We start from the raw sequence: 18,769 nt of genomic DNA, 5'->3' as shown, positions 1-18,769 counted from the left end.
CTTCAGCAACAGATCTCACTATTACCACACCCGATCTCGCACTTAAATCAAGCTGGAATGTTATACCAAATACACTCGGGAGTGACCATTTCGCTATCATGACAGAACTTGGTATGTCACCTAAATCTGAAGTAAATCTCAACAGCCCCAAATTTCTGTTCCACAAAGCAAACTGGGAACATTTTAAGAAAGATTGTCAAAATATATTCATTGATGACGACTGCCTCTCCGATAGAGACCTATTCAACCAAAATCTTACTGATGATATACTCAGGATTGCAGGACAACATATCCCCATTTCATCCCAGCATAAAAGACTTGCAAATCCTGTTCTCTGGTGGAAAAGTGAATGCGCTGTAAATATAAGAAACATAAAAAGAGCACTGCGTAAATTTAAAAGAACATACATTTAAAATTACATACAGACCACGAAAAATACAAACACCTAAAAACCGAAGCTGAAAAATCAGTCTCTTTTGCCAAAGGTAAATACTGGGAGAACTACTGTGAAACACTTGATACAAAAACAAATTCAAAGCAGGTATGGAACAAATATAAACATATACAAGACAAAACCATCAATCAAATCTCAACTTTGGATCGTAAACACAAAATCAAGGGGGGGTGGGGAGGGGAAAGCAGAATGCCTCGCAAAATACCTTCGCAGAAAATAGTAGCGATCGAAACTTTAATCCATCTTTCAAACTATTCAAGGAAAACACATTTCTACAACTACAGCCCGACGATCACGTTGAACATTATCTTAATAAAGATTTCTCCCTACAGGAATATCACAAAGCCATTCACTGAAAAAGAGAAACCTCACAAAGCGAAGACAAATTAGGCTACAAAATCCTAAAACACTTACCGCTAAAAACACAAAATATAATACTGAAACTCATAAATGCAAGTTAGAGGAAAAAACAGCTGCCCAAAGTTGGAAAGCGTCTATTGTTATTCCGATCCAAAAAGATGTAAAAACCCCATCAGATAGTTCCTCCTACCGCCCAATATCACTCATGCCTACGTAAACTAATGGAAACTATGGTCAAAAACAGACTAGAATTTCATCTTACCAAAAATAAAATACGAAATGAAACACAAAGCGGATTTAGAAAAGGACGTAGTACATACGACCATCTAACAAAATTATAACATCAGATGCTAAAGGGGACAAGTAGGCGCGAATACACTCTGGCTGTTTTTCTAGATATTGGAAAAGCCTTCGACCTCGTTTGGCAGCATGGGGTTATGCTCCACTTCATTAAACTCGGGATAAAAGGAAGAATCTAACATTGGACAAATGTTTTCCTAAGAAATCGGAACTTTGAAGTTAGACTTGGACAAACGTCATTTAAAAGACACACCCAACAAAAAAGGTACACCTCAAGGGAGCGTACTAATCCCGACTTTATTTAACATTCCGATAAACGGTTTAGCAAGTGCAATAGATAGTAACCATCCAAAAATAGAGCAGTCACTATTTGCTGACGATGCGGCAATATGGAAAACAGGCAAATCTATAAAGAAAATATAAAATGCTATACAGAAAACACTAAACACCATCTCGAACTGGGCCAACCACTGGGGATTTAAATTCTCAGCCACTAAAACAACAGGTATTGTCTTTACAAACAGAAGAAAAGTAAATATTGAACTTTTCTTAGGTAAAAAGAAAATTGAATTCAAAGACAAACTGAAATACCTAGGCATGATAGTTGATACAAGATTCACACGGAAAGATCATATTGATGACCTCACAATCAGATGCCAAGGCTATCTCAATCTAATGAGATGCATTTCAGGCACTAAATGGGGAACCAAGAAAACCACACTCATAAAAATATATCAGTGTCTAATTCGCTCCAAACTAGACTATGGTGTAATAGTCTATCAATCCGCGTGCAAAATTCTACTACAGCGAATTGATAGTATCCAATATTCTGCCCTAACAGTAGCAACAGGAGCTTTCAAAGGAACTTCGCTTTGCAGTCTCCAAGTAGAAACACTTGAAAAACGCCTTCACCTTAGAAGAGAACAACTAACCCTCAAATATGCAGGCAAAATCTATAAAAATCTATAGCACTTACGGTAATACATATCCATGTTACAATTTAATCATCCCATTTTCTGAATATGAATATCTATATATGAAAAATGGACAAAACACTCAGCCCCATAAGGATATGAAATCAACAGGCTACTTTGCAAATATGACATTGTCTTGCCAAAGCAAGAAGAAAACGCATATCAACAACAACCCCCGTACTGCAGGCTCCCCAAAAAGACGCTGCACTCCACCACCAAATTTCAAAACTGGATAACCCAGTATATATCAAAGCTCAAGCCTTAGAATACTTCCACAAACACTACAACGGTCATCTAAAAATATGTACTGACGGATCCAAAATTGCGCAGGGTCGCACTGGATCATCATTTGTAATACCAAACCTAAACATAGTTAAAAACTATAAACTACCCATCCACCTCTCCGTATATACCAGTGAATTAGTTGTAATTAAAATGGCACTACAATGGATTCTTGATAACAAACCAAACCGAGTAGCCATACTAAGCGACTCCCTTAATTTCCATCCAAAACTCCAAATCTGAGAGCAGACCAGACCTCCTACAAGAAATAATCTCGCTAACTAACAAAATACAGAAACAAAAAGTCGAACTGACTCCAGCATAGGTTTCAGCGAACGTTAATTTCGAGGAAATGAAATTGCAGATCAGGCAGCAAAATCGAGTCTACAGGAATATCAACAAGATATAGACGTCCCCCTGCGCCAAACTGAAATACATACATTGATAAATACCTAAATTAACAATCAGTGGAAAGAGGAATGGGATAAAGAATCCCGCAGACGGTGGCACTATAAAGTATTGGACGGAACTATTACAAAATTTAATTCCTTCCAATTACCAGGATGACAAAAACATATCACGCATGAGACGTGATAGGGAAAATAGGGCTCAAAGCACATCTAGCAGCTATAATCCAAAATTCTTCCCCAACGTTTGTCAAGAGCATGATGAAAACATAGAGCAATATTTGCTGCAATGTATTAGACACAGTAAAGAACGATGACGACTTGCAGAATTCCTAAAAATCTACAAATGTGAGCTTGACCTTCAGACTATCCTTAAACCCAAACCAAATCTGAGAGCACAAATATTCTCCTTACTACAAGAATTCATCAAATCGACGGGTTACGAAAGCCGAATCTAATAAAACAGTATTGACCAACAACGGCGATACCTTGATTCTGAGGGCCGTTTCCGCTCTGGTCAACAATACGTCACTATTCTCTGATTAAAGACAGTACATTTTCCGATATTACCAATCACAAATACTAACAACGGCGATACCTTGATTTTGAGGGCCGTTTATACATATTTCCTTCCTACAATTTTATCCCCGACTATATCGGCGATACCGTGAACTTGAGGGTTGATAAAACGTCTATGAAACTGATCTGCAAAAACATAGCACACGAAAACAATGTAACCACAGAAGTTGATGACTGTAGTGATTAATAATATTTCTCCATTTACTAATCTGCCCACTTGTTTGTTGTTATTATCTATTCTTATTAGTTGATATTTATTTTCTGTTTATTTACAGATGTGTATATGATCATACGAGGGCACACCCTCTATCAAGTTTTGATTGGTAGTTATACCACTAATTTGCTCCTAAGTGTCTGTTTGATCAAATATCTTCTTGCTTAAGATATACATTATCTTATAAACAAAACCGCTTCGCTATTCAAAAATACAACAACTATCTTGTATATTTGTTTTCTCTATTTGCTTTCACAGATGAAAATTTTAATTATTGGCAGAAGTTATCTTCATAACCTGGACAATAAAACTGTTCTACAGGTTGATGAAAACGTGCTGTCTGCGACGCCATTGGAGACCACAAATAAAAAAACTGGAAATAGAAAAGGAAATCAACTAAAGAAGAAGACAGGAAAAACAACAAAAAGACCCATGGGACCAAAGAAAATTAAAACCAAGGAAACGAAGACCAGAAACTTAAAAGATTTCATAACAATAGGACTATCTCTTGCTTCAACTAAGTGGATGAGGCCTGACATCCTTGATCCTCGGTTAATCTTGTCCCAACTGCACAGGTTTCCAGTACGCTGGTTTTTCCTGGACGGCATCCAGTATAAGTGGCGGGAGCACCAGAACTGCACGTCGCAGAGGAGGGAGCAAGAGAACAAAACTGTTAACCAATAAATAAAAGCACTACTGTTTCTGTATAGGCAACTCGATGTAATTCTGTAATGTTGGTCTATATATTTCTAATGTAAAGATAACGTAAATCTCTGTGAATAGCTTACTATTTACCCCCTTTCTGTTTAATAACTATGGCAACATTTGAACCTATACAATAAGCTACATACTATATACATACTACCACAAAAAGGATTAATTCCAGTAATTCACTCATGACCATATGTAAATAGTATACCAACGCACTGCTATTATCTATCAGAAATATTCATGTGTTGAAAAAATAAAATACTGATTTGATGGGCCATGACATCCGCCAGGAAAGTGACCCTAAAAACCAGTATTTAAACCAAAAAAAGATGTGGGACGAGCGCCAAGCAAGTGAAGCAGCATCTAGTGTGCATTCACTGTAAATAAACGTTTTTGAAGTCGTGAAATTGGATTATGGCGAAGTGAAAATTATAACACATGGGTGGAAAAGTGAACACGAGAGGACATGTGTAATAGAATGTATCGTCAGAGGACGCGGATCTCGTTCTTAGATTGTGAATATAATTCAGGTATTATTTTTAAAAAATAAAACATCCCGCGGTCAAAAGGATTTGTCCGTATGGTAAAGACTTTATCAGTAGTGTAATAACCGTGACATAAAGGTTTTTTCTGTGTTGCGAGTTAAGGTTTTCTGCGTGACGTATATAGTTTCTCCTCGGTAGAAAGGCTTCCTCCGCGGTGGAAAGGTTTTCACCTCTGTGTAAAGGTTTTATCCGAGCTTTTGGTGGATAAAGTGTAAGCACTGCAGAAAAACTATTTACACCGCTTTTCCTAATCAAAGAATTTTCTGCTACTAAGCAAATCTTTATAGTACTGGGGAAAACATTTTCACCGCGGAACCGTTTTCCCGCGAGGAAAAACTTGCCATCGAGGAAAAAAGCATTTCAGCCGTGGGAAAAAGTACATGTATTTTTGAAGTTCGAAGAGTACCTTATAACACAACATAGAAAACCGGTCCACTGTGAAAAGAAGTATTTCAGCTGCGGAGAAAACGTTCACAGAGCACGCAAAAGAGACCTTTCTACCACGCAGAAAACTACAAGTATATTTCAAAAGCGCGGAGAGAGCTTTTTTTGCTTCTCGGAGTGAAGAACCATTACATGACTTCATCATGATGTTTTCGAAGTCTGAATGGTTACTGATGTGGCGTCTGTTGTTTACGTTTGTTAATTGTCCACCAGGGGAACATTTCGTACCGAGAGAGAAAGACACAAACCACAAAGCAGCTGCCCTCCACAGATACTAACTCAGAGTATTGTTTTGTCTCTATTCTCCATATTTCCTCTACAAAACTTAACATATTTGCTACCTTGGTTCCAAGAGAAACTTGGTAGAATCATTGTATACAACAAATGCTATCTTTGAAATGGTTCAAGAATCGAATCTCAGTTTATAAGATCTGATTTCAATGAACAATGTTTTCAGTGCTGTCGCTATATGTTGTCATTGAGGTCGGTATTAGGACTTAAGAAAAACGAAAAACTGATCAAAGAGAAAACATAATGAAATAATCATTTTAAGAATTTCCAAGATTTTTAAAAGTTTCCATGTTATCTCAGGGTATTCAATTTTCCATTTTATCAAATCGGATATCTGACTATAAGATTTACTTTGAAAGGTTATCTATTCATCCATCGCAGGCTATTTGCCTTGAAGAAATTACCCTAATGTTGAATTCGATCTGCTCGTTATATTATGTATGGCACACTGACATGAATATGTCTAAACTAACATCAGATTGCAGGCTTCTCAGTGGTGTAAGATTTCACATGAAACAAACCTACATACAAATGGCTTGCACCAAATGTAATTGTGGTATATTCTTTGGATCATATCGTTTTGAACTTAAAGAGCTAAACTAAACCAGCCAATGTATTACTCTCGCTGGTTAAGTAACAACGGATAAAATATTCTCACGTATATCGTGAAAGCACCGATCACAGCCATCGAAACACCAATCACAACCATCAAAACATCGATCACAATCTTCAAAACACCAATCACAGCCGTCAAAACACCGATCACAGCAATGGAAACACCAATCACAACCATCCAAACATCGATCAGAGTCTTCAAAACACCAATCACAGCCGTCAAAACACCAATCACAGCCATCAAAACACCAGTCACAGCCGTCAAATAATCGAACAACAGTACAAAAATACAAACCAGCATTTCAAGGTTTGTAACCATAACACCTGATAACGATGAACAACTACAAATGGAAAACTCGTCCGAGAACGGTCTATACACTGCTTCAGTTCTGATTCCCAATCCTTAACAATGTATGCTCGAGAGCAGACGTTCGAATCAGTCAAAATTCGAAATAACACATAGAACACAGCTCTTGTACAATAACCTTAAAAACACTTTTTAAAATAATTATTTACCTGGAGCATTACTAGGAACGGTGTCAAATAGATGAAATACAGAGTATACTGTCGCAGGGAGCACTATTAAGTGTATAGACCGCATAAAAATAAAACCATATCGTTATTCAGTTCACTGGGCCCACACGAAAGAGCCCTAGGTTTGTTGCCTTTTACCTCAAGCTGGCCTTAAATGAATGCTTGTGAGCCTCTTGTGTTGGGGCGAGTCCATGCCGCCAAAGTGCCCCCGCCACTGAAGCATCATACCGAAGACACCTGACATGACACCCCATCAAGTCCCATTATCGCAGCATAATGGCACAGGAGCCTCTCACCAATGCGGTCGCTGTGTGTTCAAGTCTAGCTCATGCTGGCTTCCTCTCCGGTTGTAAGTGGGAAGATCTCTCAGCAACCTGGGGATGGTCGTGAGTTTCCTCCGGGCTCCGCCCGGTTTCCTCCCACCATAATGCTGGCCCCCTTCATATAAGTGAAATACTCTTGAGTACGGCGTAAAACACCGATCAAATAAATAAATAAATAAGTCACATTATACTGACACCGGACCAACAACTCCTGTGTTCTTTATCTAACCTCTCAATGCTGAGCGCCAAGCGAGGCGAAGTTTTTGGTCTGACCCTAGCCAGGTTTGATCACGGTTCTCCCAATTTGAAACAGACGCTCTAACCATAAAAGACCGGCTCGGCTAACACAGTTGGTAGAGCATCCTCTTAGGGAGCGGTAGATCCAGGGTCAATCCTGGGTCCAGTCACATCTAACACCTTAAAAGAGGAAGTTTTAAGGTCTAAGGTGTGACTGCGCTCAGCATGAAGGGGATACGATTGGTTGGCCCGGTATCAGTATAATGGCTCGGGCGCTGCGGCTTACTTGCCTTCGGTAAGGTGTCTCAGTGAAGCAGCACTAGATAAAACAGTGGTGGAAATCCGTCCTGCAACAAGGAGGCACATTGCATACATTTTAAGGATTCCTTCGTCGTCACATGAACGAAAAATTGTTAAGTACGACGTTAAACCCTAAGCACTTACTCACTCACTCTTACCATTAGGCCACCAAAGCGTTGGTCACAGGTGTGACATCCGTATGTGTTGTCATGGACGTTAATGCAAGAACAAGTCAGGACCGCTTTGTAAAACAGCTAATGCTTGCTGGTTTAGCCCTTTGTCCATAATCTCGACTGTCGCCTTGTAAGAGGAATGTATGTAACGAAGGCGCCAGAAGGAATGTAAACAAAGAACATTTTAGAGTGGCCTTTCCTGAAGTATCTCTTGGCAAGTTTCTCGATACTGGAAACACGCTTATTATATTAGTGAGTCTTTCGTGTTCCCTGCATAATGAAGAACTGATGTCTGCTCCTCTCTTGCGTGTTACAAGCTTTAATTATTTACAATTTATTTATTTCTTTTCTATGCATATTGCTTTGGAAACTGGTGTTTTATACTGTTTTGGAAATCGGTAATTATCAGTTCTGAGCGACCCTTCATGGTCTACGAGTGGTACAGTAAACGAATGTCGGACATGACCCTGAGATTTCGTGAACGTCGTAGTTAACGTTCATATATTGCAAAAAGTCACCAAACCAAAGCTCTCTCTTATCTGTCTGACAGGTTAATAGAATCAGACAATGCAATAAAATGATACAGTGAATTGTGGTTGTTTGGAATAGCCTTTGGTACAGGCAGACAAATGGATAGAGAACAAGAAACATAAGAAAGGCTGAAATACAATAACTATGTAGATGCCTCAGACGTCTTAAGGTAATGAGCTTCTGCGAGTTGATACGATGGCAATTCATAAAGTTTCAAAATGTCCAGAAAGCTCCTTTATCTGACTTTCCATAAGCGTATCATATTTTAGCAATATCTACCCAAAGCAAGTTTCAAATCAAATGACGGAATCTGGACTTATAGTGTACATTACCTGAGAGAATGGGCATGATCTTGAGACGATCTGACCCTGTGCATTGACACATGATATACAGATATATGTTATTGTCAACAATGAGTGGATATGTATTAAAGCCTTGCTCACTAGAGCTAGCGAGCAGACAATTCCAGCTCACAATGCGGCGAGGAAGTATTAACAGATTTGGTTCTGTTTGGTGGCTTACGTGGGGTCTTATTTGTATGCCCTTTTTGCCAACTTTGGGAGACTTAGCCACAAAGGGTGATGGTGCCCGCGACCTCGTTGGGCCTCCTGAGAGTGCGCAGAATAAGAGAGAAAACAATCTGAGCGACGGAGAACCTGGGACATGCCCGTGCCCTTCTGCCCGTACAGTTGTGTCAAAGGTAACAGATGACAATGAAACGAGAAGCAGTGAGTTTGGGGAGCATAACCAATTCACTGTGAAACAGTCATCCAGAAAAATCAGGTCAGATATGAAAGGCGATGAGAACAATTCATTCTCAAATGTTTCCATTAACATTCCACTTACCATGACATTCCGCGAAAAGTTGGAATTCTTTGAAACAATGTTCTGTCCAAGAGACGAATCGGTGTGTGGTTCCCGTGACATTACAGTCCATCCTTTTGATTGCTCGCCGTACTGGTGCTACCGTTGCTCGTGTGATAGTTGTACCAGTCACAGAGACTGTTGTTTAGACATGGCTATATCGCAACTAAATAAACCACCCCTTCGGAAATCGCTGCAAGAATATCGTTCCTGTCGGACCGCCACGCCCAAACCTAACCGAGACGTCATTAAGGAGGATTGGTACTTTTTTGTTGATACCTGTCCTCGGTCATATCGGAATGATTCTGTGAGGAAACTCTGCGAAAGCATGAGTTTTCGTGCCGAAAACATTGGGCGTTACTTTCCCGTGTATAGCCGAGTCACGCAGGCAAACTACATGAATATTTATTGTGCTGAATGTCACAAGGATAACCAGAATGTCCTGGAGTGGAAACCGGGAGTTACCTGTACTCGTTATAAGGACATGTCGAATGTACAATCCATTGAAGCTCTCCTAAATCTAATTGTCAATGACTACAGTTGTGCATTGACATCTGTACCTCCAGTAGACGCATCTGTCACTCCATGCAATGGTTCTCTGAGGACTGTAAGATCTTGCAATGAGACGGGTTCTTGGGATGACTACTCCGAAGACATTGTGAAGGCGTGTAGCATGTACAAAAGTGAAATCTTCATCGAAAGAACATGGTACAGGAATATATTTTGTGCTTTCTGCAATGGCTTCAAAGTTAACTCGGCCTTGGACATCTTTAACGAGGAACCCCGTTTTAGGTGTCCACAGAAGCCAACCGATCCTCGCGAGCTGGGGGCGGGAACCCTGGCGTTTTCGTTTATTTTCAATTTGCGTCCCACAGGAGAAAAGCAAGTGCTGAATTCCAGCAGGATGATGGAATGTGAACAAAATGAGGTTTTTGACGAAACAAAAGTAGGTTATCCGCTTTTAGTATCATGACGATGATAAAGATTTGCTTCACTGGTAAAACTAAAGACAGCAAATGACCACGCTAGGTGAATTTGTTATTATTATTACTCTAAATTAAGCGAAACTGGTAAAGCGTGGTAAAGTAAACATTTTAGCAGTAAATATTTAAAAAAAGCGTGACATGTGTAAGAAAAGAAATAGCAATAAACATTTTGAAGAGTTAAATACTTTGATCAGTTTATAAATTCTTAATTTCTTTTGATACAGCGTGTTTGCCGACAGCTGTTCTGCTCCAGAGGTCGGCTTCTCCTGGACCATTCTTGTGTGGACATATACAACACAACAGACAGTCTTCGCTACAAGGTCAACTACGTCGTGTGGCCAGAAAAAATTCCACACATGTTGAATGACCTTGATTCGCTTTTCGGGGCACACTTGCTAAGAGTACTCATCGAGTTGAACAAGTTTTTGCTGAAAACATCGTCAATGGAGTTTAAAATGAAGACCTGTTATGAAGTAGGTGATCAGGAAAGTGGCCAGCTGTATGTTCATTATATGCTGGTGGAGCTTGTGGCACTGTTTGCAGAAGGCATTATGACTCAGCGTGAAATAGAGACTCGCCTTCTGCAGCTGTTAAACCTGCACTGGAGGCACGCTGACGGTAGCACTTGGACGCCGAATGTGCTCGCATCTGATTTCGTCTACCCTCACAACCTCACGTGTTCTGGGTACAACTTTACATCTCCCCCGCTAAGTCCAATTGCCAAGCATTTGGCTTCAACGTACAGACGTCAGTCTTTGATTGCCTTGAACAAACTCACTCGCTGCAAGCAAATTGAGCTTGACACATCAGAATACACAACCAACACCAGCACGGGAGAGATTAGCGTGCACGGTTTGCAAGTCACGCTCGGTACGGCGGACTACAGCAGGGTTAACGGTAATGTGCGTGTGTGCGTCAATTATTCGGGGACTTACCGGTACCATCCTCAGCCAGAGCCAGTCCGCGGGCCGTCTGAGGATTATACAGAGAGAGTGCTCACTTTCTTCAGCATGGCTGTTTCCTTGCTGTGTCTGTCAATCACGTTTACCGTTTCACTAGTCACGAACACTCAGGCCTCCGTACCAGGGAGGATAAGTGTAACACTGGTGGCCTCATTATTTGTGTCGCAGCTAATCTATTTTGTCATCGGCTACGTTCGTCCTCTATTCTGGCCGTGTAGAATCTTCGGGATAGCCGCACATTATGCCTGGCTTGTGGTCTTTGGGTGGAAAAACGTAGCGGCCTACCATATGTACACCGTATTTACTAACCCTCTAAAGAAAGCTATTGTGTATACCAACAAAAAGTTTTACTTATACGTAATGTATGCATTTGGGGTTCCAGCTCTTGTTGTGGGGTCGTACCTCATGGCCCGTGCGTTACTGTCCGAATCCAGAGACATTGGTTACGGTGAAGTTGCCTGCTTCTTGTCACGACCCATCGACATAGGCCTCGCCTTTGTTACTCCAGTTTCCATTGTTCTTTTTACCAATACTTATTTTTTCGCGCGCGCCGTTCACGTCATTCGACGCATGTCTGATTTCGACATGAATGCCCACCGTTCCAACTCTACCCACAATTCTGTCTTTATTAAGATGTCGCTTATACTGGGCTTCACGTGGATTGTGGGTTTCGTAGCCAACGTTGTCGATGAACCTTACTTGTGGTATGTCTTCACCGTCCTTAATGGCGGTATAGGTGTGCTGATCTTCGTCAGCCAGGTCTGCAGAAAGCGCACACTAGAACTGTGGAGACATCGCGGGAATGTATCCAGAGTGAGGATATCAAGCAAGGGAAATCACACTGACGAGGAAGCCAAAGACACGACAAACCTCTCACTGTCGGCTACATCCGGAATGCCGACATCGCCGATGAGTCCAATATAACCCAGTTATTGTCAAACGTACAGGTGCATGAGCATAGCCACCACCCCCAACTATCCTATACTTGCTATAACCTCTGACGGTTGCTAAATGGACGCATGTTTACGTATGGTCATTTGACGAGGGACCAGAGTTCGCCCTTCTCTATATACAGTCGCTGCTAAAACGGACGTTTCTCGCACAGTCGAATAACATAAATATAACATGTAGCAGTATACCCAAATAAAAACTGTATTAGCATTATATACATATTTATGATCAATTCAGACGTTGCAATTCAATGACGTCTTCCATTTATTTTTTTATTTATTTACTTAAGCCTATTTCATTGGTGGTTCATTCAAAAGTATTTCAATTAAGCGATTGCGGTCAGCTTATTATTATGGTGGGATTTGTTGGATTTATTTGATTGGTGTTTTACACCGTACTCAAGATGTTTATTATGGTGGAGGAAACGGGAATGATTCTAAAGAAAGTCTACGACCAACCACATGTTGCTTGAAGACATTCCCACGAACGGCTGGAGATAAACCCACCGTGAGCTGGACTGGAACTCACAGAGACCGCATTAGTGAAAGGTCCCTAGTTTAGTCATTGTGTGCTAAAGGAGGTTAGTTTGCTTGGTTTGCTTCAACATCAAAATTCGTGTACTGAGGGAGCAATTCTAGTCCTACAATGGGCCCTGCCAATGAGGTCGCGGGCTCGAATCCAGCTCTCGTTGCATGTGAACAAATCTTATAAAAGACTACAGTTAGTTTCCTCCATCTATGCACACACCATGCATGCAGACCTTAGTCATATATGAGAAAATTTTTGGCAACGGCCTTACAAATGTATTAAAAGAAAGATAAAGTACAGAGTTGAATCAGTCTTAAGAAATATTATTCACAGAAAAGGTAAACGCCTTAGCTAAGAAAATGTTAACAAGGAATTAATCGTCAGTGAATATTGAATGGGAGTTATATAAGTCCACGCAGAGAAGGTAGAGATCTCCATACATGGTGACATGAGCAAAGACAATTCTTTATTTCCCTCCGTACTCCCTCCACAACAGAGCCAGGGTCTCTGCATTTTGCACTCTACATTGCTGTGTGGGTATCACCAACAGATAAGGATAGATAACAACATATTAGATTTACAAACAAACAATTGTCAATAAAGGTTGAAGAAAAAAGAAAACTATGTCCTCGTTTACGCTATGATATGAATGAAAAAAATTGCAACCAGATTTGGTATGTGTGTTTGAGGTTTTACGTTTAAGATTCCTATGACGTCGAGGAGTCAATAAGTGCGTGCACATAAACTTGTGTTCTTGTGGCAGTGTTCCGCAAGTGCTCCCGTCACTGATGTATCACGCCGAAGACACCAGGTATGACACCCTACCCAGTCACATTATACTGATACCATGTGAACAAGTCCTGTTTCCTTGCTCTAACCTCTCAGCGCTGAGCGCCAAGGGAGGCAGCAACCGTGTTTAAAATCTTTGGTATAACTCGGCATTAGGTTGGGCCCGCAATCATTAGTGATCATTATTATATTACACTCATGTTCTTCAAATTCGATTTGATATATTACAGTGTAACACGATTTCAAACTTTTAAAATCTATCAATTTACAAAAATATTCAGATTCGTGAATTTTATATAAAAACAATGATAAAATAAGTGATCACAGTAGTTTTCAAGCAAAACTTACTAATGCTGAAAACCGGTTAAAACACCATACGAGTAAAGAAGAGAAGACAACAAGAACGTAGATATATTTTCATGCTTAAAATTTCACATTTCAATGTAAAGTCATGTACAACCCATGTTTTGTTTCCTCAATACAACTGGGTCCAAAACTGAAAGGCTGTAACAGACATATACGTACAGTCGGCGTATTGGGACTTGACATCAGAAACCTGAACTACGCTTTAAAAAACGACTGTGTGCAAATTTGCACATCACCAATATCACAAACATCAACGATATGTGTACTGGCGGTATACAAAATTATGTGGATATGCATATTTGCCAAAAAATGCATACCATGTATTACCCGTACACAGTAGCTTAAAGACAGTATCACACATCCTGTACAACCAATTGTCTGTTTTCTGGAAAAAAAAAACCTCTCTGTTTCGCTTCCCGATATATACATGTGACTGTGTGGTCTACACTTTGCTCACAAAAAGGCTGATTACGGTTTTTTCTCATGTTTCATGTCGCCTAATTTTTGTTCCATTTTCAATTTCCATGCCACTTTCCGACAGCTACACTTCATTCATGTACATGTATATCACACTGAGTATTATATATCCACTTTAGTTGGCCATTTATAAAATTATACTAGTCATTTTTTCCATAAATTTAATTTCGTGGATACAAAGTTGACATTTCCTCTTCACAGGCAGGTCTAGCGTAGCAAAGGCTTGTGAAGGGAGGTAACCGCCCTCCCACAAATCTCGATTAGATTTTATGACAAAAGCTTTACTTGTTTCAGTGCGTCTACACCGGGATTCCAAACAGGCCGATTTAAACACCAATACGGAGATCATCACACGACCCGTCATCAGAAATGGAGGTTTTGTGTCAAAAATCATACGAGGCGTTTTCCCACACATCACTTAACAAAACATCTCTACTGGTATATGGAAGACGTTTTAAGCTAATACAGGGGTAAAAATAATTTATTTGATTTATTTATTTGATTGGTGTTTTACGCCGTACTCAAGAATATTTCACTTATACGACGGCGGCCAGCATTATGGTGGGAGGAAACCGGGCAGAGCCCAAGAGAAACCCACGACCATCCCCAGGTTGCTGACAGACCTTCCCACGTACGACCGGAGAGGAAGCCAGCATGAGCTGGACTTGAACTCACAGCGACCGCATTGGTGAGAGACTTCTGGGTCATTACGCTGCTCTAGCGCGCTAACCGACTGAGCCACGGAGGCCCCGGGGTAAAAATAATGGTAGAGACATGCTCGCCTGAGAGAAGAGGCAGCATTTGACTACATTCAGAAGTCAGTTTTAAGTCATTAGGCACGAAGTCATTTTAGATACCTTACCACAATAAACGTTAGACAACACCAATTTGAACTGCCTTATGAACTGCCTTTTGAACCTCAGGCCACTTATTTTGGACTACGGATTGAAATAAATAGTTGTGGTGACCAAATTTGGCCTACAGCAAAATGTGGCCCACGAGTGTAGACACAAGAGCATCAGGTGTCCCAAGTGGATAGTATGTTAGCTCACAACCTCTGATATCCTTCTGTGTGCACAAACTCGGAAGGCTAGCGGGGACACAGTGTGGCCTATTGGAGCCGTCAGGCTAGGTGGGGAATCCCCGGCAGGTAGGGTAAATCTGTAACGCTTCAAAATGGCGGCTGCGAACAAAAACAGTTCCGTCTTGGCCAAATGCTCTCCGATACAAGACCGTCGCCCTGACGTTGTCAAAAACAAAGCAAGAATCCTGAAATTAGGCTCGGAGAGTTTGAGTTTCAAACCCGTAGCAGTTTTACCGTTAAGCCATTGAAAATGTATTCGTGGTCACTAATTGTAATCAATAATTCTATATATATTTTACCTCAATCGAATTCATTAGGTGCAATAGAGGGGAAAAAATCAGCAATGAACCATGTAACCGTAAAATTATTTAGTAGGTTTCAGTTACTGAGAATACAGACAAACTCTTGACGTATTCAGTATAGATTCTGTACATTTACAGACAGCCGAAAGGGACACATTACCTGACAAACAACCTGCTTCGCAGTTCATGCCCGGAAGGAATGTCTAGGCTGTACTTCGGTATAACTGATTTCAGAGTTTGTGGGTTACAAATTAAAACTGATCATCTTCATTTCATTATCAATTTCGTGAAAACACGTACGCTGTATTAAATGTCACGTATGATTCGTGGACCAGTTGGTAATATGTGACTCACCTATAGAAAACGGCAACAACATTTCCCGATCATGAAGCTCACCGTCTAAAAATCGGGAAGGTCTGAAAACGTCAGGGTCACCCCATGAAGGATGAAAATGAACTCCGTGGAGGAACGGTAAAAGGATTGCTCCCTGCGGGATGTGATAACCCTGAAGTTCGAATGCTTTACTGGCGGCATGAGGGGCACCAATAGGCAAAATGTCCCCGTAGCGCTGCGTTTCACAGATGACAGCTTGAAGAAATGGCAGCATTCGTCTATGGTGCAATAATGGCTGCGTTTCCATTTTGACAACATCATCAAGTTCCTTGTGAACTTTGTCCTGAACATCCGGGTACGTTACCATGTACAAGACCAGCCACAGCAAAGTAGATGCCGTCGTCTCCGATCCGGCCACAAACAGATCCGAAACTACACGAGTCAGCTGCTCTTCTATGGGTTGAATGAAAAGTTCAAAGAAACATTATGGATTATTAAAATCCTAGTACGATTCAAACCAAGAATCTACTGCATGTTGATTCAGCTGTATGTTTGGGCGATAATGAATTAATGTTTCCCTTGTCTAAATCTTAAAGTCTGTTTATGAAAACTCAATCCAAATTGAGTATGGTGGGCGAAAGTAATTAGCGTGCTAGCGCAACACAGTTGCACAGGAGCCCCGCATAAATGCAGTCTCTTTTAGATGAAGTCCAGCTTAATGCCGGAGAGGCTTCCCGCGGATTGTCGTGGATTTTCCCCGCGCTCTGTCCGGTTGCCTGTTACCATAATGCTGGCCGCAGTTGAATAAGCGAAATATGCATGAGTACGGCGTAAAACATCAATCAAATAAGTAAATAAATAAATAAACTGAGTATGTTAAAACGGTACCTTAAAAAGACATAAATAGTCCCAAAATATTGCAAATATTTATTCTCTAAAAGCCACAAACCAATATTCCTACCTGAAAAGGCGGTATCTGGATTCCTCTTCTGTTTTTCTTTGAAGTTTATAAGGTACGCATCTATGAAATCACGAGGTTTTTCACGATCCAGTGTCCTTTTATGTTGCGAGATTTGACTTCGAATAAAAGCGTAGATTTCGTTTTGGTTGGAAAGGACTTGATGAATCTTGGTTGGGTCTTTGGGAAAGAAAATCAAACTGGGAAAGATATTAAGCACTCCAGTTGCGTTGATCAATCTGCCATTGGCGTTAATTTTCTCCAAACAATTAACAAAGTCTGGATTATCATGCTCAAACCTTGTCCCAAACACAACCGAACATATCACGTTGGATACTGCAGTGTGCAACATTTGAGCCATATCAAAGGCTTGTCCAGCAACGTCATCGATGTGTTCGAGAAGCTCTGAAATTTCCTCAAGTATGTTGTTTTCCAGACTAGATTTATCGAAGCCGAACTCTTTCAGAGTCTTTAGAGTAAATAGTCTATGTTCCTTCCACCCCAAACCCGATGCACTGGCTAAACCTATAGATGTAACAGAGCAAAATACAGTTTTTGCCACTTCAGATAAAAATATCAAGAGTTAATTAAGCCAAGGAGAAGTTTGTAGCGTGGTTTGTCGTTGGTCACAATAAAAGGTGAAGCATGGCCACTTTTAATATCAATCAATAATGCTGTAACTTTTCTTACTAATGTTTAAAAGAATAACTTACTACCTTATAGATATCCCAGAAATCGAAGTTAAGACTACGTTTAACCACACAGTAACAGATTATATATGTATTGCCTGTCCAAATGAGCAAAAACAGGCTTTAACAAGCTTGTTTTTCTTGTTTTGACAAAAGATGTAAATAAAAGTACGTTGGAAATCTGATATGTAGTACTAGTCTTACCTTTATTTTGTCCTAGCTTTCTCAGAACGAAAACATCCGGGCGATCCGACGTTTCGTCAGCATGATCAACGAAGGCTTCTTTGATGACGTCACGTGTGTGAAGCACCACGGTTAAGGAATGGCCCATATAAAGACTGTATATATCTCCGTATCGTTTATGTAACCCTCGCCATTTCTCGCGAGGATCTGACAAGAAGTGAATCAGATTGCCGATAACCGGAAGTGGCGGTGGACCTGGAGGTACATTACTGGGCCTGCGCGGGATCGATGACCAGAAACACAATAATGCTATGAGTAAAAATGTCAAAGTCCATGGGTTGTCAGTGACCAGTTCCGCTACCATTTCCTGTTGAATCTTTTTATGGCTTTCAGTTTAATACTCGATGCACAAATCCCTTAAAGTCCAGCTGTTGTACGCTATACCCAGCTGTCATCCGGACGTTGACGCTCTTCTGAAGCTGAACTTTTTAACTGACGTAAATGTGGGCCTGTGACATTAGTCTTGTATCGTAACCCAGAATGACCTTGGGCTGTTCCGCTCTCGATCTGTAATTCCTTCACAAACACAACACGTTATCTGGTCACGTCTCCCAGAGCGGCACTTGTGTTACACCAAGACATTACTGGGTACAACCCTGAATGCTATTTCCGTCAGTTCCTTAATATCGCACTATGATATGACCATGTAGTCTTAACCCAGCCTGCTTGACAAACGGGGTGGCTTGTGTCCACATGTAGCCTGCTTATACCGGTATAGAATCAGAATAAAGTAATGTAGTTTTGTGAAGCGACGTGACCTGACGGCTCGCTCCGCTGGTTTCAACTCGGCTCTATAAAGCACTGACCTATATCGTGACCCTATATTACACCCAACGCTTCTTCTACAGCAAAACTAGGCCAAGCTGATTATTGAAGGCTATTCATTTATTTAATATATATAACTCATATATAGTTCATTGCCTACCGCTAATACATATCATTCTCGCATCTAAATAAAGTAGA

General features: G+C 40.6%; 2 protein-coding genes across 2 annotated transcripts; one reads left to right on the top strand and one right to left on the bottom strand.

The window, feature by feature from the left end:
* The first annotated feature begins 8,812 nt into the window (after positions 1 to 8,812).
* LOC135475019 (uncharacterized) lies at positions 8,813 to 12,010 on the top strand. The gene is made up of 2 exons (XM_064754750.1): positions 8,813 to 10,084; positions 10,349 to 12,010. Exons 1-2 carry the CDS (start codon positions 8,813 to 8,815, stop codon positions 12,008 to 12,010), a joined length of 2,934 nt encoding a protein of 977 aa, XP_064610820.1.
* A 2,943-nt stretch (positions 12,011 to 14,953) lies between these two features.
* On the bottom strand, positions 14,954 to 18,408 carry LOC135475525 (cytochrome P450 2U1-like). Its single transcript, XM_064755450.1, has 4 exons — positions 17,768 to 18,408; positions 16,878 to 17,054; positions 15,938 to 16,369; positions 14,954 to 15,437 (listed from the first exon to the last, which is right to left on the bottom strand). Exons 1-4 carry the CDS (start codon positions 18,108 to 18,110, stop codon positions 15,241 to 15,243), a joined length of 1,149 nt encoding a protein of 382 aa, XP_064611520.1. The 5' UTR covers positions 18,111 to 18,408; the 3' UTR covers positions 14,954 to 15,240.
* Between the last annotated feature and the right edge of the window lie 361 nt (positions 18,409 to 18,769).

This window comes from Liolophura sinensis, chromosome 9, assembly GCF_032854445.1.
Source record: "Liolophura sinensis isolate JHLJ2023 chromosome 9, CUHK_Ljap_v2, whole genome shotgun sequence".
NCBI lineage: Eukaryota > Metazoa > Mollusca > Polyplacophora > Chitonida > Chitonidae > Liolophura > Liolophura sinensis.
The sequence above is the reverse complement of the archived record's forward strand: the minus strand, read 5'-3'. Positions and strand labels throughout refer to the sequence as shown.

What these genes read in the sequence shown, in the direction of transcription:
- LOC135475019 (XM_064754750.1), top strand. Translation starts at nt 8,813, where the DNA reads ATGCCCTTTTTGCCAACTTTGGGAGACTTAGCCACAAAGGGTGATGGT. An exon ending in AGGTTTTTGACGAAACAAAA is followed by an intron (nt 10,085 to 10,348) that starts GTAGGTTATCCG and finishes CTTTTGATACAG; the next exon opens with CGTGTTTGCCGACAGCTGTT.
- LOC135475525 (XM_064755450.1), bottom strand. Translation starts at nt 18,110, where the DNA reads ATGGTAGCGGAACTGGTCACTGACAACCCATGGACTTTGACATTTTTA. An exon ending in AAAGCTAGGACAAAATAAAG is followed by an intron (nt 17,055 to 17,767) that starts GTAAGACTAGTA and finishes TCTTTCCCAAAG; the next exon opens with ACCCAACCAAGATTCATCAA. An exon ending in TCCAGATACCGCCTTTTCAG is followed by an intron (nt 16,370 to 16,877) that starts GTAGGAATATTG and finishes TTCAACCCATAG; the next exon opens with AAGAGCAGCTGACTCGTGTA.